We start from the raw sequence: 15,213 nt of genomic DNA, 5'->3' as shown, positions 1-15,213 counted from the left end.
AAGTTTCACAAACCGCGCGATTCCGAGCTCTTCCGCAATTCGCTATAATCGATGTCGGTGATGGTCGGACGGTTCTTTGGGTGGCGGCGGTTCGAACTCGACCGCCTCGAGGCCGATCGTTGATCGTGGCGGCGGTGGCTTCTGAAGCCACCGATCGCAGGAAAACAGGAGGGGAAGGGTGTTGTGCGCGGGGAGGGGAGAGAGAGGAAGAGATGAGGGCAAATATGACTTTTTATCAAAAATCCCTTTTCCAAATAATTACTATCGTGCCACTGAGTTTCATTCGATCGTAACTCTCTCGTTACAACTCCGATTCGAGCCCACTACGTGTCTACGGACTCATCTCGTCGTGCTCTACGCAATATTATAGCCGGAATTCTCAAATTCCTTTCGGATAAAAAAAACCAAATTACCCCTATCCCAAAGGTAAATTCGTAATTTCACTTAAATAAATTAAAATATGCAATAAATTTGGAGTCGGGGTGTTACACCTATGTTCCACACTCTTAAGTAGAACTAGGAACTCGACTCTCATTGCTACATCATTCTTAATGCATCTATAATGAAAGATTGGTTGTTGTGGAACATGAAATGATACTTTCATCTCATAAAATCAATCACAACATGATTGAGTTGTAACCAATTAACATCGAGTATCACATCAAAAGTATTGTTTGCAAGCACAATCAAATCAACAAAGAACTCATTATTTCCAATCAACAAAGGAAAAGACTTACACACCAATTCAAGCTTGGCAAAATCCCCTAGTGGTGACTTAACATGTAAAGGCATATCAAGAGGTACATGAGTTAATCCCAACATGCTTACAATGGACATAGATATGAATGAATGCGGAGCTCTGGTATCAAATAATGTTAGGTTATGTTTAGCTAAGGTTTTTAGCTTCCCTTGACAACTTTGTAATTGCATAATATAATTACCCAAGCTCAAGATTAAACTAAGATAAATTACTCAAGTTGTTCTCCTCTGATTGTTATATTCAGAAGGCTCAATATAATCATGGATTGGCAAAAATAATTTCTCACATTACATTCATTAGAATGCATTAGGTTATGACTAGTCATCTTGTATGTGTATGACTAGTCATCTTCATTACATCATAAGGATAGCTAACTCATGTGTGATTCCAACTGGATCCTAATAAAGTTGTCTTATTCTCTAATATTCTTCTGCTGTCATTTGTCCTTTTATGACCTAGGAATTTGGGGTAAATGTACACTTTATTCCTTTTTGGCAGCCGTCACTTGAGAGAGGTTTATTGAGAGGTTTTTGAGGTTTCTCATTTGCACTCCTTCTCTCTGAGTGAACTTTCCATTTTCATAAATGAGTTTTTCAAATTGATTTTGAAAACTGCTTTGGAAAATAAAATCTACGTCTAGCTAAATCAAACACATACTTATATAGATCTAGGTTAGATTCTAGATTGATTTTTTTAAGAGTATGGTTTTTTGAAGAAATTGGTCATGTCATTTGGAATCCAAATTTCTTGTTCCAGTTTGGAGTTGAGCTGTGTAAGCTGGTGCCATGGGATGAATGAGCTGAGGAGGTAGCTGTCGTTGCCATGAAGGACTAGCTGCAAGCTTTGCTAAGTTTGGAAAAGAACATCACATGGATGAGGTATAGCTTGTTTCCTAAATAGACTTAGGATTTCTTGAGCTTGTGCGTGAATTCTCTGTAAGAATCTTCTTTGCTTAGTGGATTGCATGGTCTAATAATGGCCCCAAGTTTTTCCCAATGGTAGGTTTCTAGGTGAACAATTTTCTGGGTTTGATGTTCTTTATTGTTGACTAGTTATAATATATTAAGTATCTCTATTTTGATTCAATGGATGTTCACACACTTTGCACTCTAGTTGTTGCTAGCACTGAGGATGCCTAAACTGACAGATCATTCTGAGTGCCTTGGGTCACTTAGCTTTTTTTTAGGATTGCAGGTTTTGATAATTGGTATGTTATGAATCTAGGTTCTGTATTACATGTTCATTGGCCTATACAACTAGTTATACTGTTGCTTAGCTTCATACTAGTTTTGGCTAATTAATTTACCTTGTATTTGTGAACTATTTGGTTGTTTATAGGTTTATGACTAATTTATTGACTAGTCATATTTCTGCTAGGTTCAGTCGATCATTATCATTGTCAGATCTATTTGATTAGGGGATTTGGATATGTGTATCTCTTGCTTGTTCATAGGTCTATGACTAGTCGTTAACTAGTTATATTGTTACTAGGAACATTTAATCATTGTTGTCTTAGATTTATCCATTGAGGTTTTAATTTGCCACTTTACCTAAATACCAATTACAAATAACACTCTTACAAGACTATTAAAGAGAGTTAGTGTACCTTAAACTTCTACATTCCTTTGCCCTACTACAAATACTCTGACATGCACTTGAGGTTGTTCCCTTGGTTTATTGTCCTATTTTCATTGGGTACAAACATTAGTATAGTGCATTGGCTTTCCACATGCAAAACAAACTGGATTCCTAAGTTTATAACACATTCTAGAGGTATGACCAATCTCATTATAGTTGTAGCATTTCACTAGCCTAGACTGTTGAGCAGGTACTACATTTTTGTTTGGAGCTTGGTTGTTCATCCTTTGTTTCTTCCGAACATTTCCCCAAGAACTCTTGTTACTTTGTGTTAGTGCCTTTTCCTCACCCTTATAATCTTTTTTTTTCCTCTTGACTCTTCTAATAGTCCAGATTGTTCTTCTCAACAAAAATGACACATCCCACAACACCTGTCATGGTCTTGTGGCACAAATTAACCACTAATTTCTTGATATTATCATTTTGCCTATGCTCAAACTTCCTAGCCCTTTATATCTCACCCATGGGTTGGGCAAAACGATACAATTCACAAAATCTTGCCTTATACTGTCCCACGGTCATAAATCCTTGCTTAGTTCCAAGAATTCAATATCCAATCATTCCCTCACAATATGAGGGACATATTTACCATAGAAGAGTGTTTTAAACCCGTCCTAGTCCATAAATGTGACATCATTAGCCTTCTTGACAGATTCCCACCAAACACGAGCCTCATCTTGTAAGGGAAAAGTAGCCAACTTTCTATTCTCCACTTATGTACGGTCAATCATTTCAAATAAATTCTTCATATTACCAATCCATTGATCAGCTTTCATGAAATCTGTATTTCCACCAAATGATTATGCTTCCAATCATCTAAGTTCTCTAATCAACATAGGAAGTCAAATAGGATATGGTTGCTCATTCACTGGTGGACCAACATGTTTCGATTCTGGAACTTCTTGCACTCTAGTTTACAGAAATTCTTCAAATAACTCTGCTATATCAGGGTCAATGTACACAACTCCTTCAAGTGGTATCACACCATGAATATGAATATCCAAAACTAGAACATTCCCACCATGTGGTATAGCTTGGCTTATAGCTAAACCTTTGCCTCTACCTCAGCCTCGACCTTTGCCTCTAATAAGATCTATACCTTACAAATCAAAAGTATCAGTTAATCAAAACTTGTGCAATGACTTAAGATACAACAAGTATGATAGCAACACTACCACAACTAAAACAAATCAACAACATTCAGAGGACTATACCTCTAAGATCATGATTCATACTTGACCACTCAAGAGTCTAGTCCAGAAGATCCATTACTCTAAAATCTAGAGTTCTATTAGAGTTAACCAAATTCTTTGATACTAAGCTGTCACAACCCGTATTTCTAACAAAACTAAAACCAACTTAGTTATAAAATAAAAAACACAATTCGGAACATGAAGCTTGGAATGCACAAAAATGCACCACAACGTTTCTACTTCTCTTTCAGTACACAACCATTCCAAACTCACAATGTTAGTACAAACTCATACTTCATAGTCATATATTACACTACATCATTACATAATAAATTGAAACTTCAATCTATTACATAATTGCTCATTCAAAGCTTATTATCAGTGGAAATCTTTAAGTTACTAGCAATGGAAACAAAGCACACCTTGCAAAACTGTACATGAAGCCTCTTACTTATATCCTTGATTTTCTTTACTAATAGAGTTAACCCCTACACCGTCAAATAGTGTACCGAGTCGTCATTGACAAACCCAGTAAGTTTTTTACAGCTCATATGAGTGCTCTACTTGTTGTGAAACATTCTGGTTCCGAAAACAATTGAAATTTCCTTTTCACATTAAACATTATTTTCTATGAAAATACAACTATCATATATATATATATATATATATATATATATATCCATTCTCATATGAGTTCCACCAATGCATTCACAAACATATTTTCACATGGTTCGACACCATTTAAAATAGTTAAAAACATATAAAACATGTTTTACTTACCTATGAAGTGTTGACGAACAAGTTCATATGTTTTAAATCAAAAAATTTATTAAAACCACATATAATCAATTTATTCAAGAACTTTTAATGTTCTCCAAACTCAAGTAATAATAATATGTAACATATGGTTGTACTCACAACAGATGATTGTACTCACCTCTTGTCCAAGCAATTCTCCATCTTTTCTTCTCTCACTTACTTTCTCTAGTACAAGGTAGAATGCTATTCTAGAAGAATAAATTGAAGAATTGAAATGATAGTAATGAAGTGTTGGCAGCTGTGCAACGAAATTAGAGAGAATGATATGACTACAATGAAGAAGTAAGATGATAAGTCGGCAAATTCCTATTATAAGAATTTAATTGCAGCTACTGCTGGATTAAGTGTTCCTTCGGTCCAATTAGAAGAAGATAGACACAATGTGACTCACGAAATCTTTTACAAGCAACAGCTCATGTTATTGCACATTAACTAAATTAGCCACCTCAAGCTTGAATCTGCAGCTCATGCATAAACTATTGCATGCATGCAATTGACGCCATCTCCTACTACTCAAAAGACAACTCTTGACCAACACCTCATGCTTAATGAAATCCACCTTATGCTTAAAATATCTTTAGCTCTCATCAAATAACCATTTGACACCTCTAAACCCCTTGAATAATCTATAGATAATCTCAGTAAATATCAAATCTCCAAATTATCTATATATATATATATATAGTCTTATTTTATTGAGGGATCCCTCAAATAAATATTTGAGAGACGTCCTTTAAGGTACCCTACAATTTTTTTTCTAATGATCCAAACAATCTATTTTTTAGGTCTTCATTCATAAATCTTCCTTACAAAAAATTAGACAAATCGGAAACCGTTTCAATATCCAATTGTGTCTTATAAAATCAATGAACACGGTGCTTCAAAAAAGTACTAAAATTTCAATAACTCAATTGAGTGGTCAAATGATATCGAATTCAAGTGATTTTTTGTAGATATGATCTTTGAATGAGTATCTACAAAATAGACAGTTTAGATTAGTGAAATACAATCCGGAGTAAGGCCTACAAGGGGTGTCCCTCAAATAAGCCTATTTGAGGGATCCTCAATAGAAGCTATATATATATATATATATTATATTCTTCTAAAACATGTAGTCTTCACAGATAATGTCTCTCTCCCTTCGTCGCAGCCTCCATCTTCGCCCTCACCTTTTATGGAAATATTTAAACAATATAATAATTGTTAATTTTAAATAATTTTTCTCATGACAAACAAAACCAACAACCCTTACACCCTCAACTTTATAAAGGGAATAGATTTTTCCATTTTCAAAGAAAATAGCAAATGAAGAGCAACACAGTCTTTTGCTACTTTTAGCAAAATCGTTGTAGATTGTCACTGATTTTTTATGCGTAAAGTAATATATTTATTTTTAAGTAGTATATAATATAATATGATATTTGTTTAGTTTTGTCAAATTGAATTGAGATTATCTTGAGTCAATGAGTTAATTGATAATTTAAGGTGAAAGATAAGTGTTATAATGTAGGATGGATTTTTTTTTTTAAAATAAAAAAAAATTAGGAATTCATGGTGTGTTTGGGAGGTAACCCCCCAATGGAGACGGGGACATGAGTTCCCCGAAAATTCTTATAAGGGATGGTGGTAGAGACACGGGGTGGGGTGAGGGTGGGGAGCTAAGACGGGGATGATATTACCATATCCGGCCCCGAACCTGCCTGTTGCCATCCCTAGTTGTTAGGGGCTAATATTTGTACCTCTCTTAAACCAATCTTTAGCAAATTACATAAAATAAAATAAAAACTAAACTTATAATTAACTAGTTCTTATTTACAAGAAACATAACTCCTATAGTCCACTAGGGTCATTCATGAAGGAAGGTCAGGGGTTTTGGTGAAAAGTGAAGGGGCTTTGTCAAGAGATTCGCGAAAATGGGAACGACAGGGATTCCTTATTCTTCCAATAAGGATAAGAAATAATTTCCTATGTCTTTTTTCAATGGATGAAAAATGAAAGTTTCTTTTTCCATGTTTGGTAATGTTGGGAAAGTAACCAAGAAATACCACTTTATTTCACTTCCCATGTTTGGTTTGCGTAGGAATATGAAACAAAGTTTGTTTAATTTTCTAATTGTACTCATATGAAATTAAATATATAAAAAAATGTATTTAATGCTATATTGTAATTCTAAACTATTAATTGGGACAAAATGATCATGAAAAATGTGCATTTAATGCTAACTCATTTTCCCAAAGTTTTCCATGGGAAGGGAAAATGAAACCCAAGATGAGAGGAGGGTTATATTTTCCCTTTTATTTTCCTATGCGCCAAGCAATTATTTCCCATAACTAAACTTACCAAATATGAGGAAACAATTAATTTCTCATCCCTAAGCATGCTTTCGCATGAACCAAAAGCAAACTCCTTTGTGCTAGGTTTTCCCACCCTTGCATTTTGCAAGGTTTTTGTCTTCTTCCTAGTTGAGCGAAGGCTTTCATGTCGGCGCTTTTTGGCCGAATCTTTATTCGACACTTGTTAATTTTTGAGCCAACAACTTTCAGTTTTAGTGTTAGTTTACCTACGACACCTACATCTTTGGATCCATTAATAAAGAGAAATTTGTTGTGAATTTGCATTTCATGTAGAAAACGGAATTGATTATGGTCAATTCCAGTTTTTTCTTCTTTTTGTTGTTGTTCAAAAAAATGCGTAAAATGTGCGTTGAAATTGTGTTTGCGCAAATTTATTGAGGAAAATTCTGATTATTTTCCCCTTTGGCCCTTGTTTTGGTATAGGTTCAGGTTGAAACGAATAACGCATTTTATATCTAACTCCCACCAACATCCTTTTCCCTCCTTAATTAAACCCTCGCAAACCCCCAACCAACACTCTCTCTCTTCTGCACCCCACACACACCCCACATTCCACCACCACCACCACCATGCTTACCCTCACCTCTCTCCTCCTCCGCCCCACCCGCCACCAACTCCGCTACCGCCACGTCATCAAACACCTCTCAACCACTGCCGGTGCCGGCGCCACCAATCCTTCCCCGCCTCTCACCGTCCCTCTCTCTCACCCCATCTACCTCATTTGGTCCTCCAATACCTCCCTCGGAAAAACCCTAGTCTCCGCCGGCCTCGCCGCCTCCTCTCTCCTCTCCCGCCACCGGCGCCGCTCCTTCCTCTACCTCAAGCCCATCCAAACCGGCTACCCCGCCGACTCCGATTCCCATTTCGTCTTCTCTAAGCTCACCTCTCTTGTCCGCCGCTCCCCCCACCTCTCTCTCCACGCCTCCAATCACGTCCTCAAGGCCTCGGCCTCGGCCGCCAGCTCCATCTCAGCCCCCCAAGCTCCAAAAAATTTCGACAAGGGCATGCGCGATTTGGACTGGTGTGAGGAGAGGAGGGTTGTTGGGGACAATTCTGAAACCGGTCCGATTTCGGAGCTCCTTTGTAAGACAATGTACGCGTGGGGAGATCCCGTGTCGCCGCACTTGGCGGCTGAGAGGGAAAGCGGGGCGGTGGAAGACTCGGCCTTGCTCAAAATGCTGCAGAGGTGTTTGCAGATTGGGGTTGGGAAGGAGAAAGCGGACTCTTTTTGCGTGGTTGAGACGGCTGGCGGGGTTGCCAGTCCAGGGCCTTCTGGGTCGCTTCAATGTGACTTGTACAGGTACTTCAAATTCGTAGTTTGGTTGTTTATAATACATTCTTTGAGTATCCCTGCTCTTGCTATTACTAGTCAAACAAATTTCTAAACGTGAGAAGTTAGTATATGTGAGCAGGCCTTTCCGTTTACCAGCTATTCTTGTCGGAGATGGACGGTTAGGTGGTATTTCTGGAACCATTTCAGCTTATGAAAGTTTGAAAATTCGAGGTTATGATGTTGTTGCTGTTGTATTTGAGGATCACGGCCTTGTAAATGAGGTGCCTTTAGCATCATACTTTCGAAACAGGTAATTTGGATTGCTCTTATTAATAGTGGTTATATACTATATGTAACTATATCTGGACAAATATGTGTAAACATTGCTTATGTATTTGGATTTCACTGTCTTTGACCTGATATGATAATTATGCTTTTGTTGTATGACGTGTTTAATATTTCCTTCTAGTCCTGCACAATCTATTTATACTAACTGTTATCATTTGTTGTTTAGTGTTCCAGTGCTTGTACTGCCACCTATTCCACAAGACTTGTCAGATGACCTTATGGAATGGTATGATGATGCTCATAATGTATTTGATTCATTGATGGAAATAATGCTGTCAGCTTACACCGAAAGAATCAAGAGATTGCATGACATGCCAAGGAGGGCAGTAGATGTCTTCTGGTGGCCATTTACTCAGCACACATTTGTATCAGAAGGAGATGTTACAGTGATTGATTCACGCTGCGGTGAAAATTTTTCAGTCTTCAAGGTTTGTGCCAGATAGCATATGTGGCTTCACTAATGAAATGATGTCCCCTGGACCTACCCCCAACCTAGAGTAGCTAGGTGGGGAAGTAAATAAATCCTTGGATTGATCTCTGATAATAGGTTGGATCGTACCAATCCATTTGATTCTACTTATTCCAAGGCAAGGAAACATTTGTTTCTTTCATATCTTGGACCTAAGGGAATCCTATGATATGTTAGGAATCTTTTATGATAATCAAGCATTCGGAAAAGTACATGTAAGACCTGTTGCTCATGCAATTTGGGATGGGATCCTTGGGGTGGAGGGAGGGTACAGGGCAGACGATTTCAAAGCAGACTCCCCATTCATTAAATTGAGAAGATCACTGTTTTTATACCGCATACCCTACTATTTTTTTTAATATGTTTTCCTGTTCACTAGTAGTATGGGGAAGAAGTGGACTCTAGAATTTCTAGTCATATATATTTTTTTGCTCTTTTAATCAAATGTTTAATGAAAGAAAGGAATATGTATTGGTTCCCTATACCGCATTTGTTTTTGTAGTTCTAGTTGTATAAAGAACTTATTTGCACTTCTTCCAAGTGATACATATTCTGTTGTTGACTGTTTCATAGAATGCCTAGCTAACTTTGTTTCATTTAATTTTAGGCTCAGGATGATGATGTCATAACTCAACAATTTGATGCATGTGCCAGTTGGTGGACTCAAGGACCTGATGCTACTTTACAGGTCATCTTTATAAATATCTTTCTGTTAATTGCTTGCCCTGATACTTGATTTCAATCTATTGATTGACGGTATGCAAAGCCATAATGCTGCTTTATAATCTTTATATTTTGCAATCTCTTTGGTCATGTTATTCCTGAATGGATGCCTATGGTCTCATGTATCCTGTATGTTATGTCTTATAATGTTGCCTGTTTGCATTGTTGTTTTATGCATGCACTCACTTTATGCTTAGACTATGCAAAATGTATGAGCATGCTTATAGACTTTTCAGTAGAGAGCATGGAGTTGAATCTTTTGAGCTGATCTGATACCCTCTCATTGAGAGCAAAGTTTGTGCTGTTAATTTTTGGCTACCATATGGACTGTCAAGACAAGGACTGTTCCCCTAGTTCACTGTTCAATTTTTCTTGGATTCTTTTAGTTTATTTTTTAAGTTTTGGAAGGTATCTTTTTTGCCTGCACAGGTTGTGCCCCCTTGATCAATGATTTTATTTATTTGACATATAAAAGAACAATATGGAATGTCTAAATTTTTTAATGTGGTTTTTGTTTAGGTGGTTTCAGACTGAACTTGCAAGGGATATGGGTTATGCAACTGCAAGATTTGGGCATGTAATGTTTCCTGAGAATGTTTATGAGCCAGCCTTGGAATGTGCTGAACTTTTGCTTGAAGGTGTTGGAAAAGGTTGGTATTATGTAACTTGTATTCCTTTTATTCACTTTTCTTGTATGCTACTTTTGTGGTTGAAAACACACTTATATTAGTTACAGTTTTTCAATGCTTTATCAAGTGGCTAATGAATCTTTTATTTGGGTATTCGACTAACTCTGTGATGCCATAGGCCAAAGGCAACCTATGGTACATGTAGAATCCAAAGGGTAGTAATGTATTTCAAAATATCGTAAATTTGTCACATATATTCAAATATTTTTCCTTGGTCTTTAACCATCTGCTTATATGTGGCTGATGTCAATTGACGCAGGTTGGGCTTCTCGAACATATTTTTCAGATAATGGATCTACAGCAATTGAGATTGCATTGAAAATGGCATTCCGTAAATTCTCTTATGATCGTGGAATTCTTTTAGATCATCTCAAGGAAAATACAGCTGAGAGATATCCTGAGCTTGTGGTAGGCCTCATTAATTCTTCATCACCATTAGTTTAATTAACAAGAGAAAAACTGTTTCACTTCCTTCTTTTGTACATAATCATTGTCATTATGAAATTCAACAAGTAGTTTTCTCTGCTCCCTGAAACCAATAAAGAAAAAGTTCTGTTGGTTAAAATATTCCTAAGCCTCCGGCTTTTGTGGATCAACTGAATTGTCATGAGTAAATGAAATTTTGTTGGAAAATATTCCTCAATAGTTGAGATGACAAATGATACTGAAAGCACACACTATTTTGCCATTTGTACATTAACTAAGTATCTTCAGCATTGGAGCATGAGTATCTGGTTTTTTATTTGGCACCATATGGATTCAATTTTAGAATTATGGTCTGAATTCAATTTTACTATCTCCGTTGTTTCACTTGTACATGTTTAGCTAGTACTGGAGTAGTTTATGCGAGGTGGATAGGGTAAGAATTATGGTCAAAACTTTAGATAAGCTAACATTTCTAGCTGCTGTTTTTTTCTCTATTTATTATTGTTTAGGCTACTTTTTGCCCAGTTAGGCCAAGTCGTTGCCTTGTCTATTGTAACTATCCTTTAAATCTTCAATTCTTTTGACGTAGGGGTTGTTTATTTCAGGTCCTGGCTCTTAAAGGATCTTATCATGGTGATACTTTGGGTGCTATGGAAGCACAAGCACCATCATCTTATACAGGCTTCCTCCAACAACCATGGTATGAATTTTCTGTCACAAGATACTTGAAATATTCCAAATCTGTATACTTATATATCAACTTTGGAGTAAGTCAGCATCCAATAGAGAATATATTGCTGGCTACTGATGACATAGATAGAAGATGCTAGATTATTTGCTTCAAAGTGGGGGTGGGGTAGTTCACAATAACCATTTTTTTTCCTCCTTGAAATCAAGTATCAACAACTTTTCACTTAAGAAAGCTCCCTCTTATTTCACCTTTTATGTTTATGTTTGTTGTCCATTTTCTACTACTTGTACTAAGCTGAAAGCATATAAAATATATGCACACTGAAAATCACTTCTTTCAGTGGTCTTGACTCTCGCGATTGTTTGCTTGCAAGACTTATAAATATCATTTATACATTCATATGTAAAGAATGAGGACATTAATGCAATTTAGAATTGCATGTCATTTCTTTACCTTGATCATTTGTATCTTGATTCCAGAATATTTTCTTGGAATAGAGCTAACTAGCAGCAATAGAGAACAAGCTATTTTGTCATTGAGCCTTGTCAAGATTTATAACTTTTACGTGCAGGTATAATGGAAGAGGTTTTTTTCTCGATCCTCCGATGGTTTTTTTGTCCAACAATATGTGGAACCTTTCCCTACCTGAAGGGTTGCATTCTCGGAGTTTGAATCTCAAAAATATGAGTAAGTGATCTCTTTTGTCACACCTATTCTATTTCGACCTGTTACTAAGGTACCATATTCTTACATTCATTGGCACTTCTACAGCCTTTGGTTCCCGTGATGATATTTTTGTCAAGAGCAGGGACAAGTCAGATCTTGCTGGTATTTATTCAACATATATATCAGAACAATTATCAAAGTTTCCTGAATCAAAAGGGTACATTGGAGCTTTGATTATTGAACCAGGCAAGATTACTTATACCAGTAATTTTATTTTATATCTGGTTGGATCAGATTGTTTTTGTTTTATCAATCAGGTAATATATTTAATTAAGTTTCTTATATTGGACACTTCTTGAAAATTTACTTGACTCCTAACATGAAAAATTGTTAATTATGAATTCCCAAGCCTGATCTTCATCTAGTGAATCTGCACCTGCTTGTGTGAGGTGTGATGCATCTATTCTGGGCCACCACTTGTTTTCATACTTGAGATATCTTATATTTGAAGTCATTTTGATGGGCTTTCTGCTACTCTATAGACTGTGCATGGGTGTGTTTGGCATTTTTCTTTCTGATTAGGCTGAGATTTATAACCTAAGTTTTCTTTTGATAATTGAAGATTATATAACATCTTTTTGCTTTATATCTTTCCCTTTTATACTAATGTAGCAATTTTTCCATTCTTCATTTGGAATTGTTCTGCAGTTATACAAGGTGCTGGAGGAATGCATATGGTTGATCCACTTTTCCAGCGGGTTCTGGTGAATGAGTGCCGGAAGAAAAATATTCCCACTATCTTTGATGAGGTTTTCACTGGTTTCTGGCGTCTAGGAACAGAGGTTGGAACCCTTGGTTTCATTTCATTCTCTTGTTCAAAAATTTTATTATACATTTTTATTTAATTAATTGGGAAGTTACTTTTGTTTTACAGTCAGCCGCAGAACTACTATCTTGTTTTCCAGATATAGCCTGCTTTGGGAAGCTGATGACTGGTGGGACTGTACCCTTGGCTGCCACATTGGCTACCAATGCCGTCTTTGACTCATTTATTGGAGACTCAAAGGTAATTTATTATGGTGTGTTGAGTTGTATGAGAAACACTTAAGTTTATTTTACAACTTGATTTGATTGCTTATTTGATTTTACATTTATTAAGATATGTTAAATTATTCACTCTAAGCTCAAATTTGAATACACAGATTGATGTGGTATAGCAATGTTTTTAAAGGGAATTGGGCTGGTATAGCATTTGTTTACATTTCTTGGTGTTGGTATTATGCATGTATAGACTAAGAAGCACTTTCTGTTAATGTTATAGCTAAAGGCCCTTCTGCATGGACATTCATATTCTGCACATGCCATCGGGTGCACAGCAGCTGCTAAATCTATAAGATGGTTTAAGGATTCTCAGAGAAATCCTAATATCACTTCCAAAGGAAGCTTACTTAGCGAGGTATGTGTATTATAATTGTCTTGTGTGTGTCTCATTTGTATAATACTACATACAAATCCAATACCTTCAATATATTTTCAGTCAGCATTTTTCTTGTATAATTTGAATAATAGATGTGAAGGTGTAATTACCTGGCATTAAATTGATTTCTATAATTTCAAGTTGATTAGAGAGAGAGAGAGAGAGAGAGAGAGAGAGAGAGAGAGAGAGAGAGAGAGCTGTTAAGAATTGCAAAAGGGGTAGCTTAATGTGTTTAGCCTGAGATTTAATTCATTATGAGACCAAAAAAAAAAAAAGGGTTTTACATCATTATGATGCTTAATTGGTTCCATATTTCAACATGGTATTGGAGCCTAAAATAGTTAAATTCTGAAACCTGTTCTTTTAAAATTTTGTTAGAACTTGCTGTTCTTTCAGTGTCATTGTGTGTGGTTTTTTTATTCCTTTCCTTTTCTGTGTTTTTTTTTTAAAATTTTTTTTTTTACCACATGGTATCATTCCAAATGCTTGCAGTTATGGGATGACAAACTAGTGTACCAGATCTCTTCACATCCTGCAATTCAAAGAGTAGTTGTGTTGGGAACGCTTTGTGCTCTAGAGCTCCGAGTAGAAGGCTGCAACGCTGGGTATGGTCTTATTACTTTGTATGTTTATGTGATTCCCCCACATACACCAAATCATCCCGTACCCTTTGGAAAATTATAAGTTGAAATATCATGTGCTCTTTAGTAATACCATATCATCCTATACGATATGTGCAGCATAATGATGCTAGCAATTGTTCCAATGTTATGAGTTTTAACAATTTAGACCACAAGTTGACTTTTAAAATCATTGGCCTGAAGTCACCTGTTCAATCGGCCAGCCAACCCTTTATATCATTACATCTTCTTCTATCTTTTAATATTTACTCTAAAAATTAATAGGTTTTTATTTTATAGATATATCTTTTTATCTGTGTGTGTGTGTGTGTGTGGGTGTATGTACGTAGTATGTATGTATGTGTGCATGAATGTTTCGCTTGTGGACAAGATGTAGAGGTGCTTGTATAGTTCATAGATTAAGAACAAGTTTCCATGTATCATAATGCTATGCTATGATTATAGTGTTATCATCAACGGTAGCTTTTTGACTCAACATTGCGATAGCTGACAATTTCAGCGCTGCGCTGTGTCCTGTAATCTTTATAACCCTTGTTTGAAATGTTTTGTTCTGTGAATTTTGAATAGGTATGGGTCACTGTATGCAAGCTCCCTTCTGAAGAAGCTCCGTGAAGATGGAGTTTACATGAGGCCTTTGGGACATGTCATATATCTCATGTGCGGACCCTGCACATCTCCTAAGGTCTGCAACGAAGCCCTCACTAAAGTTTACAGAAGGCTTGAAGAACTTAGCCAATCTCAAAACAATTAAAATATTTGCAACTATGAATTCAAGTAAATCTTTCCACAACTTGCAATTCTTATTTATTTGTTAATTACATTTTGGTCTCATGCGTTGGCCTTGTGGCTATTTTGTCCGTATGCCAATGGCTTTTAGCCCTCATAATGCCTTCCCTCACCCCTTGGGGAATAAAAGATAAGGGAGTGTGTGTGACAGTTCATTTGCTTATACTCTCTATAATTTGATAGGAGGAGATAGGGAAAAGTAAGGGAAGGACAGTTGTATTTTATCCATATATTTTAATATTATTAATTTATTTCTTAAA

General features: G+C 36.3%; 1 protein-coding gene across 2 annotated transcripts; it reads left to right on the top strand.

Annotated features, from left to right (window-relative positions):
* The first annotated feature begins 7,154 nt into the window (after positions 1–7,154).
* On the top strand, positions 7,155–15,213 carry BIO1 (adenosylmethionine-8-amino-7-oxononanoate transaminase). 2 transcript variants are annotated; one of them, XM_016791404.2, is made up of 14 exons: positions 7,172–8,064; positions 8,177–8,347; positions 8,552–8,813; positions 9,462–9,542; positions 10,107–10,227; positions 10,526–10,674; positions 11,298–11,392; positions 11,955–12,070; positions 12,155–12,295; positions 12,758–12,891; positions 12,984–13,115; positions 13,371–13,505; positions 14,019–14,131; positions 14,735–15,213. In XM_016791404.2, the coding sequence occupies exons 1-14, from the start codon at positions 7,334–7,336 to the stop codon at positions 14,916–14,918; spliced, it is 2,565 nt and encodes an 854-aa protein (XP_016646890.2). In that variant the 5' UTR covers positions 7,172–7,333; the 3' UTR covers positions 14,919–15,213. The 2 variants fall into 2 exon arrangements, with proteins under 2 accessions (XP_088902341.1, XP_016646890.2); XM_089046215.1 differs by lacking the exon at positions 14,019–14,131 and having other exon boundaries at positions 7,155–8,064; positions 14,735–14,995.

Source organism: Prunus mume, linkage group LG2 (assembly GCF_029339155.1).
Source record: "Prunus mume cultivar Tortuosa linkage group LG2, ASM2933915v1, whole genome shotgun sequence".
Taxonomy (NCBI): domain Eukaryota; kingdom Viridiplantae; phylum Streptophyta; class Magnoliopsida; order Rosales; family Rosaceae; genus Prunus; species Prunus mume.
This window is presented reverse-complemented; position numbering and strand designations above follow the sequence as displayed.